Source organism: Pogoniulus pusillus, chromosome 30, assembly GCF_015220805.1.
Source record: "Pogoniulus pusillus isolate bPogPus1 chromosome 30, bPogPus1.pri, whole genome shotgun sequence".
In the NCBI taxonomy this organism is placed as follows: domain Eukaryota; kingdom Metazoa; phylum Chordata; class Aves; order Piciformes; family Lybiidae; genus Pogoniulus; species Pogoniulus pusillus.
Window position 1 is genome coordinate 17527184 of NC_087293.1, and position 21480 is coordinate 17548663.

A 21480-nucleotide genomic window follows, 5' to 3' on the forward strand; every position below is an offset into this window, starting at 1 on the left:
GGCACCATTCTGCCCTTCCTTGGAAACGGCAGCTTCTAAATCCATGTTCCAAAGCAGGGAGTATTTTTGCTTTCCACCACTAGATTTTCCATTAAAAAACCTGTCAAAGTCACATTAAAAATGCACAGAAGCAAGAGAATTGTCTAAAGGACAAACTGGAGCCTGGGAAAGGCAGATTCAGCTAATGACATTGAAGCAGATGGGCAGAGTGTCTGTTCTGTGGCTGAAAAGTTCAAGCCCAGAATCTACCTTTAGCAAGACAAACTTTGCCATTTGAAGGAATTCCACTGCCACCAGTGGAGAGCGTGCAGACACAAGGTGAGTTCTAGGCTCTGGTACTGTGAACAGAAATGGTGCAGTGAGGAAGGATGAGCTCACGCTTACTCCAGCTTGCTGTTCTCCCAGGTACTTTAAGGTATGTGGGTGCAGCACAGACACAGCTACTCAAGCCTTAGCGTGGGCACTAGAGCTCCAGGGGAATTCCTCACAGCTTCCCTTGGCAGGTGGCAGGAGGCAGAGTGCTTCAGGAGGTACACAGGTGCACAGCCTGTTGTGTTAATAGTGATAAGCTCAGGTGCTGATGCTGGCTGACAACTTGCAGTTTATTCCATCCTCCAAGCTTCCAGCGCAGGCCTGCCACACACATTCCATGAGAAAATGCCAGGAATGGCCAAGCAAAAGCTGGGGCTGCCTTGCATTCTCCTCTCTCCCAGTGAAGCATTGCCCTCTGTTGTTAAATCTCTGATACTGTGTTTTAAGTGCAACAGCTCTGATCACTGCTCTCTTCCTACCATGTAATAACCCTGCGGATGCAGGACAGAGACCTGCAGCTAGGACACGAGATCACCACACAAATGTAAGTGAACTTAGCAGCCCTCCTCAGCACAGCCCTTCCCTGGGCAGTATCTGGCCCCAGGAACACCAGCTTTAAACTCTTCTCCAGCCCAGTGCTTTGAACCAAGGAGCCCAAGATCAACGGCCGAGGCCCTGCAGCTTTCCTCCCAAGTGCCAGTCAGCCCCAGTGACTCAGATATGTATCATTACTTTGATCCTCATTTTTGCAGCTAATTTTTTTTGCTGTCATCCTTAATTTTGCCAATTAAGAAAGTGGCCTGGGTAGGAGCTGAGCCACTTCACAATGGCAGCTGCTGATGAGCACAGTGATCAATTGCACCTGAAGAGCTCAGCCTGATGCTGTGCCCTCATTCACCCCAGACATTCTGGTGAAAACCAACCATGTCATTGCAGATGTAGTCCAAGTTAAGCTGCAGCCCTTCTCCCCCCTGCCCAGCATGCCAGGGCATGAGCTTTTTCAGTTACAGATTAGGAGTAAAACTAGACTCTGAGTTCAAAGCACAGTGTTCTCCTGGCCATCAGTGATGATCATCTGTGGTTCTGGGTGCTACAGAGCAGTCCAAAGTGGTTAACCTGCAGGGCTTGGTCTGAAAATGTTGTGGCAGCTCTTGGCTGGAAGCTCTTACTTGTTTAAAGTCTGTGACTGGCTTACAGCTACTTGGGCAACTTTACATTTTAGTTTGTGCAGTTCATTTGAAAGAATTTTGCAAATCTAACTCAAGCCCCCTAAAAGCAGCTGTGCCCCTCTGTCTGACCTGCCAGGATAAGCTGGGAACCACCTGAGCTGGACCTGTATTGTGCTGTGCAGGGCAAGCCTGGCATATGGAGGCTCTCCACTACCCACAGCCAAAGGTGGGGAAGCAGCAGGTGCTCACTGCTGACCCTGCCAAAGCATGAGGATGCCCAGGACAGGAATCTCCTGGGTTTTGTCTGAGAGCCTTTCACAGCACAGCTGTGACAGGGACAGAGTTCCCTGAGCACTGACAGAGAGTCACTTTGGTCCATCAACCTGCCTTTGAACGTGAAACTGCCAAGCTGAGGTGGCATTTGCCTGTTCATCCAGACATCAGCACTTTGCTCAGTTCTGCACAGCACCAGGCCATGTTCTCTGGCATTCTGCACCAGCAGAGCACTCCTCCAAGCTGCAGGCAAGCTCCAGGTACTCTGCCATCTCCAGCACCCAACTTTCAGGCCAAGACAAGAACTTGTTGCTAGGGACATCCTGTGATGAACATCCCTAGGAAACTGAGAATTAGTTTTTCAAAGTTCCTCAGTCCTGGGGAGGAAAAGAAGTGACAGGGCCTGATTGACCAGGAGGTCATCTGAAGGCTGCTCAGCCTGCCAGGATCTCTCTTGTGTTGTCTGTCTTTAGCCCAACGACTCCACAGTTTCTCCTTATTTTGGCATGGCAAAGAGGGATCTGGGCAATCCTCACTGAAGTCTTTGGTGTTTGTCACCCACCGCTGGCACCCAGACCCCCAGCGAAGCTGCACTCTCTTCCTTCCATCGTATCATGCAGAAATGCCATCACTCTGGGGACACTAATCACTTCAAAATGTACAAATACTTTAATACATACAAGTCTTCATAGTCCATTAAATATATGGATTCCACGGTCTTTAAAACATCACTGGGTGAACTGTCAGGGAAAGCCTTGCCCTGGCAGCTGTGTGGTAGTGGTTTGATCTCTGCAAAACCCTGCACACTGCCAGGATTCTGCGGGAGAGCAGCAGGCCTGCTAGAACCCACAGCACTGTGCATTAGATCCAGATGCAGAAGAGACACAGTCACAAGAGGACGAATTGAGAGTGGTTAGGGCTCAGGAGCCCACAGCGGTGCGGCGCAGCACACAGAGACTACAAAGGCTTCCTGCTTAGGGCACTCGCTGCAGGTCCGGGGTCCTGCTGCAGGCGGCGCCGAGATGCTCCGCGGAGCAGCGCCCCTGGGTGCATCTGCAGCAGGGGCGAGGGCCTGGTGCGGCTTGGCCACAGCGACCAGCGTCTTCTCCTCGCACTTGGCTCCCCAGGCAGCCAGACCAGATGGTAGGAAGATCTATCACTTTTTGCTTGGAAGTGTTTTATCTCTTTGCCGTGTCTCCAGCTGGTAGCAAACTTAGCACATGGAGACAATCAGACTGGTTTAGCTGATAGCCCACACAGCTGTGACTATTCTCCTTCAGGAACTGGCAGCTCACACTCACACAGCATGAATTCTATTCCTCAACGAAATCCTCAGAAGAAAGATTTACAGCACTGCAGAGCCCACAGATGGACTTGAAAGAAAGCTAAATGGCAGCTCAGCTTTCTGATGCTTTGGACTTCCAACCGTGTGCCTGGAGGGTTTCTAGTGCAGCCCACAGCAAGAGACAACACATTAACACCAGCCCCGCAGCAAAGAGCTCCTAATAACTGTGGGCAGAGATTACTCCTGTCCTAGCAAGATGGGAACTGATCAGTAAGAAATACATATATATATATATATATATATACACATGTACAGATGGCTTTTAAATACAGATATGATCTACTCAGTGCAGTAGGGCATGTGTACATATAATAGGTGTGCTTTGTAGAAAACCCTTCTCCTTCGGGCACAAATACACAGTAAAGCACGAAGAGGGCACCTGCTGCAGCTAACCTCAAACAGAGAATCAACTGCAAGCAGAATTCTTACTGAGATCACCCAGCCATGCACTCCCTGACTGCAGAAGGTGAGCAGTGCAGACTGGTGGTGCCCCACCGATCTCTGGCCAACAGAGCACAAGGAAAAGCGAGGAAAGAGGGGACAAAGATCGAATGGAAAGTCAGGTGAAGTGTCACTTGTACCTCTATATACAAAAAATCTTTACTTAAAATCTCATCTTGCAGGGAGCAAACCTGATTTTTTCATTTGAATTGGTGCCTCAGTTGCAGTGTCAAATTATCCTAGCCAAAGGAGAGAGCAATTTGAATTATCAGAAGAAGAAGGGTTGAAAAATCAACCCTAAAAGGCAGTTCACAAACTCTGGTATGAAATGTGGCTCATTCAGCCTTGTTCTGCACCCAGAATATGAAGTGTATCACCAGCAGAGAGAAAGCTGAGTGGAGATTCTGAACCTCTGCCAGCCCTTGGCTGATTCCAAGTCTAAACGGAAATTCTCTCTTGAAATCTCAGTGGCCTGCATCTTTGGGTTGTTGAAAGCATGATCACAAAGTCACCAAGTGAATCATCTTGATTTTTAACAAAGGTAGCAATGGAGACACCAGATGGCCTAACGCTGTAAATCTACCAGGCACTGGCTTTGCTTGACAGAGCAGCAGGCAGGGGCTATGCAAAGTAGGCATGGCAGAACACTGCCACGGTCAGCAGGATGATGCCATTGATGTTCACAACGTTTCTCCAAAGTGGCACTTCACTTGTGTCAGTCAGTTTCCTCTTCAGTGCTTCCTCTTCCTCCTTGCTCAGTTTGGGCCCTTTTTGCTGCTCCAAGCCACAGAACCAGTTGTAGGCTTTCCTGCAGCAGCCTGGTTTCTCCTCGCTTTCCTCATTAACTGGAAGGAATAACAGACTGGTCATGGAGTGCCAGCAGAGAGCTGCACCTGCACCAGGAGGCCTTGGTGACTGAGGGCATTCCTCTACTTCACACAGCACCTCTGACGTGTGTGCTACAGTATGAGGCAGGACAAAGCTCAAGGTTGCATTGTGCTTGCACAGCTCAGCTGGAAAGGAAGGCATTTTCTACAGGTGGGAGAAGACATTTGGGCCTCTTGTGGCCTAGAGAGTGGGGTGGCACTGCAGAAGCAAGCCATGCTTCAAAGCTCAGTCCCCACTTCTGCAGTACTTTCTACACTTGCAGTTGGAAGACAAACAAACGAATCTGAGGATCCTTATGGAAAGGAACTTGACAGCAGAACCAGAAACCCAGCAAAGAGAGCAGGTGGCTTTGCCCAGTGGGTGTCTGGCAATGCAGTGTCACAGTGCCTTGCTCCTTCAGTCCTGGCTATGGCCCACTCTTTCCAAGGGAGCCCTCCTCTTTCTGTCCAAACACTAGAGTCCTGTGCAGGTCTGCCACTGCACACCACCCTAACCCAAAGCATCCCCAGGGCTTTTCTCCTAGAACTGGCACTAGCTGCCTGGAGAACAAGATCTTCTCCCTTCACATCCACTTCCCTTCTGGTTTACACTGAGCTGGATGGAATGAAACAGTCACTCAAACACGCTGATGGCATTTACAGAGAGTACAACAGGAGCTGTTGAGCAGATACCTGATTCCTCATCCTTCTCAGCAGCTGGCTCTGGCTCCTCCCCTGCATCGAGGTCAATGCGTTCCTCCTGGCTGTTCCGCAGAGACCAGCACAGGCGATAGAGCTGCCGAGAAACAGAGGGGCTATAACTGCACAGCTCTGCTTACAGGCAAGCCACTGCTCACAGGCAAAAAGCTCTGCTCACAGGCAAACAGCTCTGCTCACAGACAAGCCACTGCTCACAGGCAAAAAGCTCTGCTCACAGGCAAACAGCTCTGCTCACAGGCAAGCAGCTCTGCTCATAGGCAAACAGCTCTACTACCAGGCAAACAGCTCTGCTCAGTGGGTACAGTTAGGAAGAGTCACTGAAGGCTGTGGGTAGACAGGAGACTATTTCCTCTGCTTCATTGCAAGCACTGTGTGGTAGGTGAAGTGTCAGGAAGCAGTACACACCAAGGAGCAGTGGTTAAAAACAGTGGTTTCTTTGAGTTCCTTTCTTGAGGACAGGGCTGCAATAATACTCACATGTATGTCAGGAATGGGCTCAGTCATGAAGGAGACTGCAAGGATGACAATGATGGAGACCCCAAAAAGAATCAGTGCAAAGTAGAGGTAGTGAATCCCACAGATGATGAAGGGGCATTTGGAAGGGAGCACACAACTGCCAGTTCCATAGGCAAACTCTGCAATCATTCTAGAGAGTCCACACAGCAGCCCCACCATCAGGCCCCAGAAGGCACCCTGCAGACAAGGACAGAAATTATCCAAATTAGTGATTTCAGGTGTGGAAATAAGTTTTGAGCCCTGAGTAGCTTCTGAAGGAAACGTGGAGGAGTTCTGTGTTATATTGCTTTGGCACATGGGTTTTAGCCCAGATACTTTGAGTGACTGAAAGTGGCAGCAATCAGCAGCTCAGAGACAGAATACAAGCACCTGATCCAGCTCATTTCTGAGTCCATCCTTCTCCACACAAGGGCCTCCTGATACAGGGCACAGAGATTTCATCCACTCGTGAGGCTTCGCCATATTAAGATAGGATTTGGAGCCCCCCATGTATGTCAAACAGGCTTCCCTTGGGTATGCAAACAAATAACCACTCACAGGTCTCCAGAGAAAGCAGTGAGAAGCAATCTGAGCTCTATTCAAAGCCCTTCTCTCTCCAGGCCTTCTCACTGAACTCGTTCTTCTTGGAGCAGTGCCAAGCAACAGGCCAATAGGATTTATTCCTAATATTACAGGAACTGCATTCCTTCAGAATGTCTGAGACCCCAGTTGCCAGGGCTGGCCTATGGCCTCATCACAGCACGTGACAGGCAGCATGTCACCGACAAAGCTTTCAGTTCACAACATCAGCGATTCCCAGAGCGTGCCCTGAAAGCAGCAGGGACCCAGTGTGAAACAGCAGCATGTTTGCCTCAGAGACTTGGACAAAAACCTGCAGTAGCCAGGAGGAAGGTGAATGTTTGGTAAAGCAGTTTGGTGACCAATATCCTAAAAGATTGCTCTCAGACATGCCTCCATAAGTTGTCCAGTTTGACACACCTGTTGGCACAGCAGCAGAAATGCCAAGTTCCAGAGCTGCCTAGGAATTCTGAGGTCATTGGTTAAGCATCAGATTAGCAAAGAACTTCTGCAAACTCATCCCTGAAACCTCAGGCCCTGGGGCACAGGAACAGTCTGTAGCAGAATTAAACTGGGTGAAGTTGCTCAAGTAAGACTCCAGGACAAAAAGCAGCTGCCCCAGTGCCTGAAGGACCCCTGCTCTCCACCCTGTACCTACCTGCTCATTGACCCTCTTGCAGAAGATACCAAGCAGGAAGACAGCACCAATGGGAGGGCCCAGGTAGCTTGTAACTGACTGGATGTAATCGAAAAGCTGCCCACTTTGGGCTGACTGCACCACAGGAACCCAGGCAATGCTGATGCCAATTAAAGCTACCATAAATGCCCTGTAAACATAGCCAGAAATTCAATTAACCACCTGCTTAGAAGCATCAATCACTAAAAAGAAAAAAGCAATTCATCAATAATTTAAATGTTCATTTTGTATCTCAACCAGCAGAATCAATGATAATGGCCAATTACCAGTGAGCAAACACAAGAAATGCAGGTTGGGCACGGTGTCTGTCCAATACTGGTCAACACACAGCTAAATAGGCCACCAAGACATTGCAAAGCACTTCTCCCCTCTATGTCTACAGACACACAAGTGCCAGTGGCCCAGGGAACCAGCTCCCTGCTGCTGCAGCTGCCCCCCACCCAAGCCCATGAAGATATTTGACAACAGCTCTCTTTGGACAGCAGTGGGAAGTGCTGAGAGTTAGCTCAGCTGCTCCATGCAGCCCTGTGCATCAAACTAGAAGACAGGCTGCCAGGTTTTCCCACGGGCAAGAGTGCCCTGGGCATCCTGGCTGGCCACAGGAGGCCACTGCCATCCTGCCCACACAGCTTCTACCCGGGCCCTTGGTGCAGCCTATGGAGCCGCCCCGTGGCGGCGCTCACCTGCCAGCCAACATCAGCTCTTTCTCGGATGGCTGTGATCGAATCTTGGTGTAGATGTCCATAGTGAACAAAGTGCTGGCACTGTTGAAAATGGAGGTCAGGGAGCTCATGAGGGAGGCCAGCATGACAGACAGCATCAGCCCCCGCAGACCTGGAACACAGAGACAGGTGAGCTGGGACCAGCCTCCAGTGAAGGCCTCGGTATGTGGCACAGCCTTTGTCTGACCCAGCCTAGTCAGCCAGCCCCGTGTGTGACTGGCACATTGATGTGCTGCTGCCTGCCTGCCCTTCTCCTGCAAACAACCTGGGATGCCTGCTGGGCTCTGGAAAAGCTGCTTGCAGCAGAGGTGAGGCCACTCCTGAGTGTTCAGGACAGAGCTGCTGCTTTTGTGAGTGTTCCCTGATTCAGTGCTGCAATCAAATCAGACTTCTCACTCCTGTTTGCAGCTGAGTGCTTGCTGCCTTGTGGTGTACCTGTGAGCCAGCTGTTCTGCCAAAGACTTTTCTTTTGGTGCTTGAAAATCAGAGCAAGCCTCTTTTGCAGACAGGACCTGGTCGGTGCAGCACAGGGCAGTGCTGTAGCACTTTGCTACGGCTGTGTATGACAGGTAGAATACAATGGGCAAGTGCTACAGGTGTTAGGCAAGGGGCATGGCCTGGGTCACAATCTGCCTTTCTAGCCTTAGGAAACAGCTCCATGGCTTCCTGCGGGAGCTGATCTGCTCTGTGTGCAGCACCCTCCCCAGAGCAGTGTCCAATTCTCTCATGGAACAGGTGTCCCAAGGGACAATGTGGGCACAGATCTCCTCCCTCCTGCCTCAGTGCTTTAGCAGGACTCAGGCATGTGCCTGCCCTCAGAAATCCTGGCAGACAGGCTTCTGTGTCCCTGGCAAAGCGGATTCTTTGTGCCTTCACAGGAGGGCAGCTCAGTCACCATTTCACCCCAGTATGTGCCAGCTGAGTGCCAGCATTGGCAGCCTGTAGCTGTTGTGCACCCACAGGTACTGCACCTATGGCTACACAGAGCACAGAGCTCCTCTCTGTTTAGCACTGCATAGCCCTAGCAAGAATGTTCAAACTCACACTGGGACTTGGGCTCTTTTTTCACCCGTTTTTGCAGTCTGGCAGCCTCACCTCTCTCAGAACAACCAAGCCAACGAGCAGACACACACAGCCAGGCTCTTACCGTTTGGCATCAACTCCACCACCATTTTGGGGTAAGCAATGTTTGTACAGCCAACGGCAGCGCCGCAGTGCTGCTCGCAGATCTCAGGCACAACACAGGCCACCACATCTGAGGAGAGGATAATGAGACTGGGTTAGATGAACAACAGGTTGCTCCCAAATGAGTAGGGCTTCTGAAGTTTATCTCTGTGTCAAAGCACTGGACCAACAGGCTTGCTATCAGCCTTGGTCTGCTGGCAGGCAGGAAGGTGCCTCTAAGCCTCTACCCTTCCTTTCCTCTCCAAAAGAATGCAGAAAAGTGCTGCAGGTCCAAGAAACAGAACGAAACAAATAGCACTAATTTGTCCGACCAGGACTGAGCAGCACAAGGAGAGCAAGCAGAAGAGCAAGCAGAGGAATACAAAGACCCCTCCCTCCAACCTGACCACCTCTCCTCTGCCTGCTGTTAAAGACAGTGATGGGCAGAGGAGGAACATTGACGTTGCCCCTGCACTGTACTCAGGACCATCCACGACCCAGAATACTGCTGCCTGTGGCTGGGCACCGTCTGCCCCCCTTACAGCAGAGTACCAGCCCCAGGCAGCATTTTCCACTCATTCAGCCAGAGTGGGGCTGGGAAAACAGACAGCAAGGGAGGGACTCTGTGGAATTTCTTTCCCTTAAAGTGGACAGCAAGAGCATTAGCAGAAACCTGGGATCCAGGAAAAGAGGGAGGCACAGAGAACAGGAACTGGAGGGAGCCTGGCAGTGCAGGAAGACGTTTGCAGCTCTGCCTGCATGTGCATACCTGGGTACAAAATCCTGCTGATCATTCCAGGCATCACTATAATAAACATGGGCAGAAGCTTCAGGTACCCACAGAGGACACAACCAGCCTTCACATGGGACATGTTCTTGCCAGATAGACACCTCTGGACAATAACCTGTCAATGAGAGGTGGCAAGCAAGGTGACTGAACTGAGAACAGCATTGCCAGGAACACCATACACAGGGTACCCCTTCACTCCTGTGAGAGTGGAAGAGCCTGATTCCCACTTCTGACCCTAGCAAGAACGAAAGCTACATGGACAGCAAAAGAAAGGAAAATATTCTTCAGCCAATGTATGTTTAAGAGCTGGGACTATTCATCATAAGGTGTTCCTAAAGCAGACGGACAAGCCCCAAAGGAATGAAGTATTGACATAAGCAATGGTTAGAGGGACACTGAGGGGGGGTCACTGTTTACAAGCTGTGAAGATGGTCCCGCACCTCATAATGTAGATGGAGCACTTGATGGATACTTTCTCCTGTTGCAGGAGCACACTTTTCTCTGCCTGTGTCACTATGACCTCTTGGGGAAACTGGGCAGGGCATTTTAGGGAGAAGGGAGGAGGCAAGAGTCTTCAGACTGGAAGACCCAATATATAAAAACATCCACCCAAAACTGTGCCTGCAGTGCTGAAAGGCACACAAGGAGGAAGCAGGCTCAGCTTACTGGGTGGGGCACCCAGTCTAGACACAGTCAACCAAGGCTCATCTGATACACAGTTTCCTAGTGTCCACACTGCGACCTGTCTGTGCTAGACTTGGTCACACACAAAGCATGAGAGCAGTTATCCAGTGGCTGCTGGGCACGGCCTCTAAGGAGAACTGAACACCCCTGCCATTGCTCAACGGTCACCCCAGTCCTAAAGCAGCTGCCATTTCTGTCAGCCAGCATGGCAACAACACCCCTGGGTCACACCAGGCTGTGGAGGTTTGTCTTTGGCACTGCCAAGGCATATGGCTCCTACATTACCTGGTCTGTGCACCAGTACCACAGGGCAAGGATGCTCAAACCAAGGACGAGCCCTGGCCACGGCAGGTCCCCGGTGACAGGGTCCCGGAAGATGTGGAAGGAGTCCTCCCGCGGGGCGTAGCACTCGGGGCTGATGGTGCTGTTGCCGTAGGTGATGTTGGATGGGATTGCCTCCATGTACTTCCTCATGAATGCTTCATACCCTCCCACTTCAGCAAAGGCTGGGGAAGAGAAAGCAAAAACAGTGATTGAGCCTTTGATGGTGACACCTCCAACAGGGCCAGAGAAGTGAGGAGAAAAACCTCCTCAAGATGGATGCCAACCAAGGCCAGCCAGGGCATGCTTTCAGCAGCCAGCACACAGTGTTTGAGGGCTTCACACCACCTAGGAACCAGAAGGACCTTTCTTTGTAGGTTCCTGCATTGCTGGCAAACATTGGGTTAGGCTCCACTGTCTCAAGACCTCTTCCACACCCCTTGCAGAGCAGCAGCAGGCAGCCCACTCTTAGGCAGGACCTGTGGCAGGGTATCATCACTTCAGGCAGCCTGAAGGTATTTCTGTGCACCAAAGAGTGCAATCATTTCACTTCCATGGAAGACCTATCCAGAGGAGCAGCAAGTGCTGACTAGCTAGGACAGAGAAAGCACACCACGAGTTCATGGAATCTTAGCACTGCTCGACTGCTTTTCTCCTTATGATGCCTTCCTATGAATTCTCTCAGAGGGTGATTTCTGTTTTGAATGCAGACAAATTTCTGCACCACACTATCCTGCTCATAAACCTCCAGCCCATATCTGCTGTCCAGCTGGCATTCAGAGACCATCTACAAGGATTACTTAAAATGTTCTTGTCTTTGGGGTGTCTTCACATAAACTAGCAGCTAGAGTCAGAGTGAAATCATGCAACATGATCATCAGCTCTGCACCCTGAAGCAGCCTTAGCATCTGAGTATCTCTGAAATGAATCACCTTAAAACAAGGCACTCGCTGAACAGCTCTAGAGGATCAGCACCACCTGCAAACAGCTCTGCTGTCACCTATGAGCCATCAGAAGCTCTGTTCTGTGGTACTGGCTCTCACATTCACCTTGCTTTGGAGATGCAGTGCTCCCCGGGGCTTGGCAGAATTCCTGTTTTCTTCCTTGACAGATAGGTAAATGAGCCAAAATCTGCTGCTCAAGAGAACAGGGCTCCAGATTGAGGACCTATTTCTGTAGCCACCCTGGGATTTGTGGCTGAGCACTCCAGGTGAATTAATCTGATTTACTTACCAAATCCCATGAGAACAAAGGATCCCACTACCATGATCAGCGTTTGCAAGGTGTCCGTGTAAATCACAGCTGCAAGGCCACCTAATGTCAAAGCCAGCAAGACAAACAGGTTACCCCCTGGGCAGTGCCTCAGTGGAGATCCTGCTCTTTTACTTTCTTCACCACCCCTCTCTTTCACACAAAATCTGTTCAGGTTTGCATTTCTCCCTTATTGTCCACCAAGCCTTTTTTCTGGCTTCTCTGACTTCTGTTTGATGAGGCAGATTGCTTTGCAAGCTCACCTGTGATGGTGTAAAGAGCAGTAATGGCAAGCAGGATAATTATGGCCACATAAAGATTCAGCCCTATGGCCAGCTGTATAAACACAGCCCCAGAGAAGATGTCTGCCTAGAAAAGGAAAAAGGGCAGATTAAGCAGTGCTTCAATTCCTGACGATGGCAGATTGCAAGTGATGATGAGGGTGCCACATACACAACTGCCCCTCACAGCACTGCACACAAAACCCAAGGTCTAGGGGTCTGGGCTGATGCAAAGGTCCACATGAGCCTGCAGTGTAAGTGCATCCCAGACAGCAACCCTGTGCTGGGCTGCAGCAAGAGCAGTGTGGGCAGCAGGGCAAGGGAGGGGATTCTGCCCCTTGGCTCTGCTCTCCTCAGACCCCACCTGCAGTCCTGGGGGCAGTTCTGGAGCCCCCAGCACAAGCAGCACATGGAAGTGTTTGAGCCAGTCCAGAGGAGGCCACAAAGGTGCTGAGAGGGCTGCAGCAGCTCTGCTCTGAGGACAGGCTAAGAGTTGGGGCTCTGCAGCCTGAAGAAGAGAAGGCTTGGAGGAGACCTTGGAGTGGCCTTCCAGAATCTGAAGGGGGCTACAGGAGGGCCAGGGAGGGACTATTGACAAGGCCTTGTAATGCCAGGACAAGGAAGAATGAGTTTAAACTGGCAGAGGGGAGATTGAAACTGGATGTTAGGAAAGGGTGGTGAGACACTGGCACAGGTTGCCCAGGGAGGTTGTGGCTGCTCCCTCCCTGGAGCTGTTCAAGGGCAGGTTGGATGAGGCCCTGAGTGACCTGCTTTAGTGGGAGATGTCCCTGCCTTTGGCAGGGGTTGGAACTGGATGACCCTTGAGGTCCCTTCCAACCTAACCCATTCTGTGATTCTGTGAATAGAAAGGAAGATAGAGGCCATTTCAGCACAAGCTGCCAGGCCCCTCTGTGCCAGGCCTGAGCTGGAGTATTCAGGACTTTTTCAAAGGATGACTTCAGTTGGACACAGTCAGCTCACTGCTCTGCCCTTACAGACTGAAACAGATTAGCAGCCGGAGTCTCTGCCACCTCCCAGACATGGCAGGGCTCAGGGCTGCCCTGCAGATCTCTTCATTTTTCATGCCAGATTGCACACCTGTGGCACTGCCAGTCCTGCTGATGAGGAACAAGAGGTGGCTGAAGGCACACATCTATTGTCTCCAGTTTTCAGTTCCTGTCAGAACAGCTGCCGCGGGTTGGCTAACAGAACAGAGCTCCAGCTCTTGCACAAGAAGGGCAGTGCTCAGGTTTCACAGCAGCACCCTGGCTTTAGTCCCCTTCAGTCAGTTCTTGAGTTGGAGTCCTCTCCACTGGTGCTGTTTATCCAGGTAACCAGGACAACCCACCCCAGTGCACTTGTAAAGTGTCACTGTAAATTCTGCTTTCACTGGAGGTTTGCATCTCTGCCTGCCCTTGCTCCTGCCCATGCAGGCCGTGGGCTCTTCCCAGCTGTGTGTCTCCTTTCTGGATCCCACTCTGCCACAGCAGGGAGTGCTCCCTCGCTGGACAGCACAAATGCTTAGTGGCATTCACAGGCTCAGGAACTGTAAAATGCTGCAGGAACTGCCCATATGCAGGGTCTGAGAGACAAAGAGAACCTGGCTTGTGCCCTGGGGTAAAGCCTGTACACACCACTACTGCCAGGCAGCTGCAGGACAGCCAGAGCCTGTGACCCCAGACCAGGCATTTGCACTTGGCCCCAGCAAGGCCAAGGCGAGGCAGGGCAGCCGCACTAACAAGCTGCCATGCATTCTGGCTGGCTGGGAGATGCTGGGTGAGGAAACCTTCTTCATTCCAGAGACACTCAAACCAAGACTGCAGGGGCTAACCTCACCCTTAGTTCACTCTGGAGAATGAGGAAGAGTATGGACTTCTGCAGCAGGAGCAACCTCAGTGCCCACACACACAAGAGAATAGCTGTAACACAGAGTGGGAACCACAACAGATCCCACTCCCAAAGCTCTGCCTCGGGAGCAGCTTGGGGCGGTTTGATTCCTGGTGGGCTTTAGTCTGGAACTGAGAAGCAGGCCTACCAGCTCTTACTGCCAGCAGATGCTAGCCCACATCCTTCATGTCCTCTCTCCAGGGGAGCACTTTTTCCCTACCTTTGCACATGACTGCTCAGCTTGCTTCCCAGATCTTTCCCTCTTCTTGGCTTCCATTTACCCGACCCATCATTAAATATGAATGGCTCTAAAGTGACCCCCAGAAGGAGAGGTGCAGTTAATTATTTAGCATCCTGAGTAACAGATCAGCTCCTTCAGATTGCTGAGTTACCTTCCAGCTTCACTGCTCCTTCCCTCCCCCCCCGCCCCCACCTAGTTAGATTATTGCCTTCCAGTACTTCCTTGTTTCTTCTTTTATGGTCTTTTATGGACACTGTTTGATCTTTATCTTAATGCTGAACAGATGAAATCCTTTCATTACATTCCAAGCTGTCTCTCCCAGTCCACTCACAGATCACAAGAGAACGACTGGCAAAGCACACAGCAGTGGAGTGACTCCATCAGCAGCGTGGGGGCCAGGGCAGTGCCAGACCTTTACCCTGACACCATGGGGTGTGCTGCTCCCTGCTTCTCCCCTGGCTAAGCCTGTGGCCACATCACTAAGCTGTGCACAATGGGCACAAAGGGAACACTGCCACGTGTAGAAATTCCACCCTGGAGTTCCTGATTTCTTCGAAAGCCTTTGAGTCTTTGATCCCTTTTGTCATGGCTTAGTCACTCTCAACCCAGATTTTTACTAGGCCATTTTCCTCTGGCCAGTGACCAGCAGCAGCAGTAGTGTAGGGCTGCAAGCACTGCTCACAGTGCACTGCATGCTTAGAAAGCACATGAGGCACCTGTGTGGCAGAAACCCTTTGGGCCCCAGGATCAGCTGTGTTCTGATGCCAGAGAGCAACACCTGGCAGCATGGCTTGGCTGACAAGTGTCTGATTACCACAAAACAAGGTAAGAACTCAGCAGCAAATGCACAGAAAAGGTGCAGGAGAAGGGAAATAGCAGTGAGAGAAACAGCAATGACCTTGCACAGAGGTGTGCCAGGAGGAGCATGCCAGCAGTTACAGGGGCTGACATAGTCCATGCTGGAGAATACCACAATCATTATCTCATTAAGAACAGTAGATAACATTTTAACACACCAAGGAAGCAGCACATGGAATAACTACCCCAGAAACATGATGCCACTCTTCTCCCTCCGCAAGTGGCAGCATCAGTGCCAGTCAGACTGCAAGGTGTGTCTGGCCAGTAAGGGCAGGGCACGAACCCATCCTTCTCTATGGAATCTCAGTAAGCCCTGAGGTTCACAGGGGAGTGTTTGCAAAGCAGCAGTCAAGGAAGTAAAATGCAAATCTCCGAGCCAGCTAAGGCCTGGCCTGTCAACACAGAGACTGTTTGTACAACCTGCTTCTGGGAAGAGAGACCCATGCTGGCTGCACGCAGCACATGTGTCTCTCTGGAGAATTTAGCTATGGGCCAGGACACAACTGCTCCTCCCCTTCTGCTTCTGGAGCTGGTTCATCTGGAGAACATTTGGGCATGGGGCAGAAAAATATCTTGTGACAGTACCTGAAACAGGACTTTGACTGTTGTGCCTCTTTTGAATAGGAAAGGGCAAGAATCAGGGCTGGGCAGGGACAAGAGAGAAAGGCAAGGGGCACAGCCAGGACCAGAGGTGTGCTGGTCAGAAGGGGAAACCAGAAACGGGGAGAGAAATGTGGGCACCCCTGTGTGCCACGGAGACTCAGCACCATGGCAACTCCCCCTACGCCTGTGGAGCAGCTGGGATGGGCTGCTGCTGCTGGAGCGAGGCCCAGCTAATCTGCTGCTGCATGCATCTCTTGGCTATTTGCTTTGCTCCTTGGTAAGACAGCACCACAAGAGCAAGAGGAGAGCTTCTCCTGCCTGGAAGCAAGACACTCTAGCTTTGACAGGGTGGAATCCCATGCCCAGATCCATGACAGAGGCTGGAAATAAAGTAGAGGTAGTAAATTCAGAACCTAGGTAACACCTTGATGGGCTCATTACAGACATGTGTTGCAGAACAGGACTGAGTCATCTGACTGGAGGAGATTTTCAGCTGCTAGAGCTGCCAGAGCTCTGTGTCACACCTGGGATTTCTGATGAGAGTAAAGCACAACGGCAGCAAATTAACTAATCCTTTTGGACGCATGGAAAGCAGCTCTGAGGCCAGCTCCACACTGCCAAGCTGTTTAATTTATAACCTTTCAAGGATCAGTTATTGTGAAGATGTGAGAAGGAGGGCAAAAGGTCAATCTTTTAGCTTAAATTGCACTATTATCACTCAGCTCCCATTCAGAGGGCAAAGAGTAATCTGCCATGGCAACTTCTGCAAAACAACAGATTGAGGCATGCCTGAACTGTGGACTTCTCTGGAGGCCTGGGGGTTTAGAGATCTATGGAAAATACCAAGCCCATTCATTACTTCACAGCAACATAACCACTCACTTCATAAACATTTGCTTATCTAGGCCATGCTTTTCCCAAGAAAGTTTGGACCAGATGATCCTTGAGGTCCCTTCCAACCTGGTACTCTGCAACTCTATGATTCATTAACTTCATGGCACCTTCAGCTTTATACTTCCCACTAAAGGAATCTCTCCTTTTCCCTCCTTTCACCTCAGCTGATACAATTTCCCTCCTTTGCATCTCCCCACTCCCATACTTTCTAATCCCCATTACCCTCTTTCTCCATGGCCCTCTGGCCCTCTTCCCTCAGCTGTATTGCTGATGGCATGTTGACCAGAGGATGCTAAACAGAAAAGTAACAAATGTAGGGACAAAAACTCTGCCACGTGTTTCGTGGATCCCTGGGACAATAGCCTCTACTGCAATACAAGTTTCCTTCCACTCTGACTGGATCCAGAGGAGAGAGTTTGAGGAGAAGTAAACCTTACAACCTGGAAAAGAAAGCACAACATACATCCAGAGGCATAGCCAGGAAGGCAAATGCTTGGCTTGCAGAACAGATGTGGATACACAGCCTCACTAGACAGAAAACAGCAAATCATGGTTTTACAGCCCTTAATCCAGCCAAGGGCTCCAAATCCAAACCAACTGAGCAGGTGTGAGCAGTATTGTCAATGAGAGTTGCTTTACTGTGGGGCATTGTAGGGTGGCAGAACTGCTGTAAAGGTTTCACTTACTGAGATCTTTGTGAAAATGTAGATCAGGACAGAAAGGACTGACAGGTAGATCTGAATCCGCTTCCCCCCAAAACGCTTCCTCAGGTACTCTGGCATTGTCACCACCTGCAGGGGGGAGAGAAGCTTTCAGACCATGGGGAACAGATGCGAGCAAATCAGAGGAAAATTTTTGCTACTCAGATACTGTAAGAGTGGAGCACAAAGGGAGGAGAGCTACAAATAGAGTTGGCAAGGAAAAGCAGCTCCAGGAATGGAAGGACAAGGGGAGAGTAGCAAGTCCTTCTCAGCTCAGAGAATGCTGCCTTTGCAGAGACAGCCAGACACAGTGTGGTGTAGCTCCTGCACCTCCAGATCTCCTGCCATTCGCTTGGGCTTTGCAGCACTCAAGTCCTGGTTCACAAAATGAGCAGCAAGGAAAAGCATAAGATGCTGTATGGACTTACCCCAGCTTTGATATAGATGGGCACAAACAGCCATCCCAGCACAACCACGAATATCAGAGCCTGCAGCCAAGGCAAGAACAGCTGAGTTAGCCTGCTCTCTCTAGAGGGCACATCCAAAGAGCAGTTAGCAGCAGCAGCCACAGACCTCTCTCTCGGAGCTCACTGCAGCCTCTAACCTTCTCCTTAGTATTTCTATCAGGAGTAGGACATTTGCAGCAACCATCTGCTTGCTAAGGGAAAAAGCCACATCCCTCAAGGTGGTTTGAGTCCTTCACTGCACACAACTGAATTCAAGGGAAGTATTGACCTGTGTACCCTCATGAAGTCCTCTGTGCTGCAGTGTAACCCCATCCAGGGAAGCAAGCAAACCCAGGGCATTATTATCCATACCCACAGAGCTCGGGAAAGCAAGGAGATGGACTGAGCCAGCTCACGTGAATCTCTGTGCTGCTGCAGTTAGTACTGCTCCTGGTACCCCAAGCAGATAGTTCAGGCACAGTTTGCACATTTCTACCCTACACATATACACACACACGAAGGAGAAAGTGAAGAGCAAAAGATTTTTCAAATGCAGCTGGTTCTGAAGAATGCCCAAAATTTCTTATAGCCTGTGAAGAAATCAAAGCCCCTGTACAGGAGGAGGCTGTGAAACACCACTGTGGATTACAGAAGTGATAAATTCTTCCCAACAGCCCACAGTCTCGAAGTGCTCTTTAGGAACACTTCCCAAGAAACCAAAAGCTGTTTACAGAGAAGGGAGTGCAGTGAATTCTGTGGCTCGGTGCTCGCTACCAGGCCTCCATTCAACAGAAGAGGGTCCTCTCCGCGGGGCTTGGGCAAGGCCCCAGCACACCGCGCTCTGCACAGAGGCAGCACTGCCGAGTCACCTGGCGTGACCACTGCAGAGCAGGCTGCTGCCGCCCGGCGGCTGCCTGCAGCGCGCAGCTCTTACGTTCCATTCGTAGCCTCCGATGGCAATCCCGCCAGCCGCTGCTGTTCCTGCTATGCCCACAAAGTGCCCACTGCCGATGTTACTGGCGAACAGCGACGCGCCAATCTGCAACAGAGAGAACAGTGTTTGGCTCTTAACTCTGGTCCCCTCGGCCTGGTGAACTCAGCCCATCCGTCGGCAGCTGGTGAGAAAAGAATGAGTGGCACCCAGCTTCGTCAGCACTTTCAAGCCTGCCTCTCATTGTTCACCCTCAAACCTAAGACTCCAGCGTCGTGTGGATGGCAATGAGAGCAAACAGGGAGATACACAGAAGATCTTCTTCCCCTTGAGGCAGTTTATGACACCAATAGAGTCTTAAAAGCTTTGCAGAGTGACTGACATTTGGGTGACAGCCAGCACCTTAGGGAAGAAGACTGCAATCCTGCAATCTGTCTTGCTTAAGGAGGAAAGAGTGAGTGCACAGGCACTTGTTAAACTGGTGCTTACCAAGTGCACACCCATGCCCTGTCTCGTGCTCCAGTCTGTGGCACTAACTGTATCATCCATCAGAGCTGCACAGACCTTGGACTTGCTTCACTTTTAGTCAAAGGATCTCAATTACTGCCTTAAATGCTGAAAGGCATATGGCAGGAAGCGCTGCTGAGAAAATGCTTCTGGAGGATACAAACAAGAGCAAGTCAAGGAGTTATATTTAATGAGTACTGGACCTCTAAGACCCCTAAGTGTTGCACTGATCAAACAAACAGATCACAGGAGGGTAGGCCATAGGAGCTGATGAACAGGGAGGGATTGAAAAAGGCAAGGTTAACATTGGATTATAGGCAGGCAGGAGCTGCTCAGACTGTGCCAAAAGATCCAATTCTTTATCAGGTAGCTCAGATAACAGAAAAGGTTAAGAGACAAGGTAACAGCTTCATTCCCTCAGAGTGAAGCCACTACAAGCAGCAGAAGTGCCTGACGATCATTTACAAGGGTCAGGCACTGAAGGACGCAGGATGAGAACTCGATCATGAAGGAGAGGTTGGGTATTGCAGCAGAAGACACACATGAGCTGGAGTAGCTATGAGCTGGAGAGAGGAGAGTGAGCTCCCTTCTGTTTTCATTTTATGTCCTCTGAAAGCTACAAAGATAAGAGGGAAACAGGGTTAAAAGGAGAAGTGGAATTGAGGCAAAAGAACTTCTGACCAGCTCTGAATGCCTTCATCTGGGGCAGATCTCTGACAGGTTACAAACGGTTTATCAGTTGGGAACACAAGACCTGCACCCAGCACATTCCCCTGATGGAGCTCCTGAGCACAGTGGTTGGAATGTCTTCAGAGGCACCTCACAAAGGGGAAGAGTGTTCCTGTCTGCAACTCGCTGGGAGCATTTGAGAGACCTGAAATGCATCTAGAGGGAATAGTTGCACATTTCCAGGCACTGCAGTGGATCTTTGAAAAGCAGCAAAACTGAAGTCAGTCTTCCTGAGAGCAGAGAGATGATTGCCTGAGGTTCAGGAGGATGAAGAGCAGATCTATTCTATGGAGCTGTGCCCTGGCTCTTCTATTCACAGCCCTGGTCTCTAAGCACACAATAGGTTTTCTTCCCCCATTTTTCACATGCAGTGTTCAAATAAATCCATCAGAGGATTCTACTCTTTCTTTTCCCCATTGCTCAGTTTGATCCCCTGATTTCTTCTGGTCTTTCTGCAGTCAAAGTGTTCTTTTCCTGTGATGGGAAGTTGGCTCAGCCTCAAGGCTTTTATTTTTACACATTTCTGGAAGTCAGCTGTGCCCATTTTGTCACAAGGCAGATACTTCTAGAGCAAGGCCAAGGCTTGCAACAAGCGTTAGACATCCTGCTCCTAACCCCTTTGTGACAGCAGCAGTTTTCCCAGCAGTGATGGTAGGAAGCAAGCACAATGGAGAGCAGGAACCAGCACTGCTGGCCAGCGTTTTCCCTGCAGATGAATAATTAAACTTAAATCTAGGTTACCAGAAATGCAATCACCAGAAAAGATTAACCACATTAATCTCTGATTTTATTTAATGTGTTCCCTCTCCTGCTTTAAAAGCCTAAAATGTGCTTTCAGGAGACTCAGGCAACTAAAGTGGCTAAGGACGAGGTTAGGAGCTGACAGCTGCAGTGAGCCTTGGCTTGGTGCTGGAGCCCAGGACATGCTGCAGCACTCCAGGGCAATGCTGTGTCCTCAGCCTTACCCAGAGGAAAACTGCACTGAAAGTCAAACACCAACCCAAAGTCATGCAGAGGTCCCAGTGCAATCAGGGCCAGCAGGAGGACAAAGCAACACCACCCTCACCTCCTAAACGTTCCTCTCCCAGCTGGGGCTGCCCCCGGGCAGCAGACCTGCAAGATCCCCACTGCTACTGAGGGATCTCGTTCCTTGTCATGCACACACGGAGAGGCAGAGCCTGACTGCGCAGCTGGGGGAGCGCACACTGCCCTCAGCACTGCAGCCTCTGAGGCAAGGCCTTGCTGAGCTTGCTCACACCCGGGAGCTCTGATGCCACAGCAGTCTGCCAGGGCAGGACTTTAAGGATGAGCTCGGCCCAAGCTGTCTTGCTGAAAACTCTCTGCTGCAGTAGTCTGCAGTGAAAAGGCTGATTTCTGGGACTGCCATGGGTAGATGCTGCAGCACAGCTCCCCGTGCCCTAAGGAACACTGGGCTGAAGCTGAGGGGTGCCAGAGGGAAACCATTCCTGCAGGAGTATTCCTAGGGAGTCTCAGTGACTCGACTTTAAAAACGGCTCTAGGGGGAAATGCAAAGAGGAAAGTTGACTGAAAGGACCAAAAGCTGCCAAGAGGG

General features: G+C 50.6%; 1 protein-coding gene across 4 annotated transcripts in view; it reads right to left on the reverse strand.

Annotated features, from left to right (window-relative positions):
• Positions 1 to 3268: 3268 nt before the first annotated feature.
• SLC5A1 (solute carrier family 5 member 1) overlaps positions 3269 to 21480 on the reverse strand; it is a 34139-nt gene continuing 15927 nt past the window's right edge. For 2 of the 4 annotated variants that reach the window (XM_064168241.1, XM_064168244.1), the window contains exons 3-15: positions 18675 to 18779; positions 17723 to 17782; positions 17280 to 17384; positions 12093 to 12198; positions 11812 to 11892; positions 10543 to 10763; positions 9553 to 9688; positions 8767 to 8874; positions 7581 to 7731; positions 6859 to 7027; positions 5604 to 5819; positions 5100 to 5202; positions 3269 to 4385 (exon numbers count right to left, since the gene is read on the reverse strand). In XM_064168241.1, the coding sequence (XP_064024311.1) occupies positions 4162 to 4385; positions 5100 to 5202; positions 5604 to 5819; positions 6859 to 7027; positions 7581 to 7731; positions 8767 to 8874; positions 9553 to 9688; positions 10543 to 10763; positions 11812 to 11892; positions 12093 to 12198; positions 17280 to 17384; positions 17723 to 17782; positions 18675 to 18779 (1785 nt within the window). In that variant the 3' untranslated portion in view covers positions 3269 to 4161. Of the gene's footprint in view, positions 4386 to 5099; positions 5203 to 5603; positions 5820 to 6858; positions 7028 to 7580; positions 7732 to 8766; positions 8875 to 9552; positions 9689 to 10542; positions 10764 to 11811; positions 11893 to 12092; positions 12199 to 17279; positions 17385 to 17624; positions 17678 to 17722; positions 17783 to 18029; positions 18347 to 18674; positions 18780 to 21480 lie in introns of those variants that run through there. The other 2 variants (XM_064168242.1, XM_064168243.1) reach the window with 2 other exon arrangements.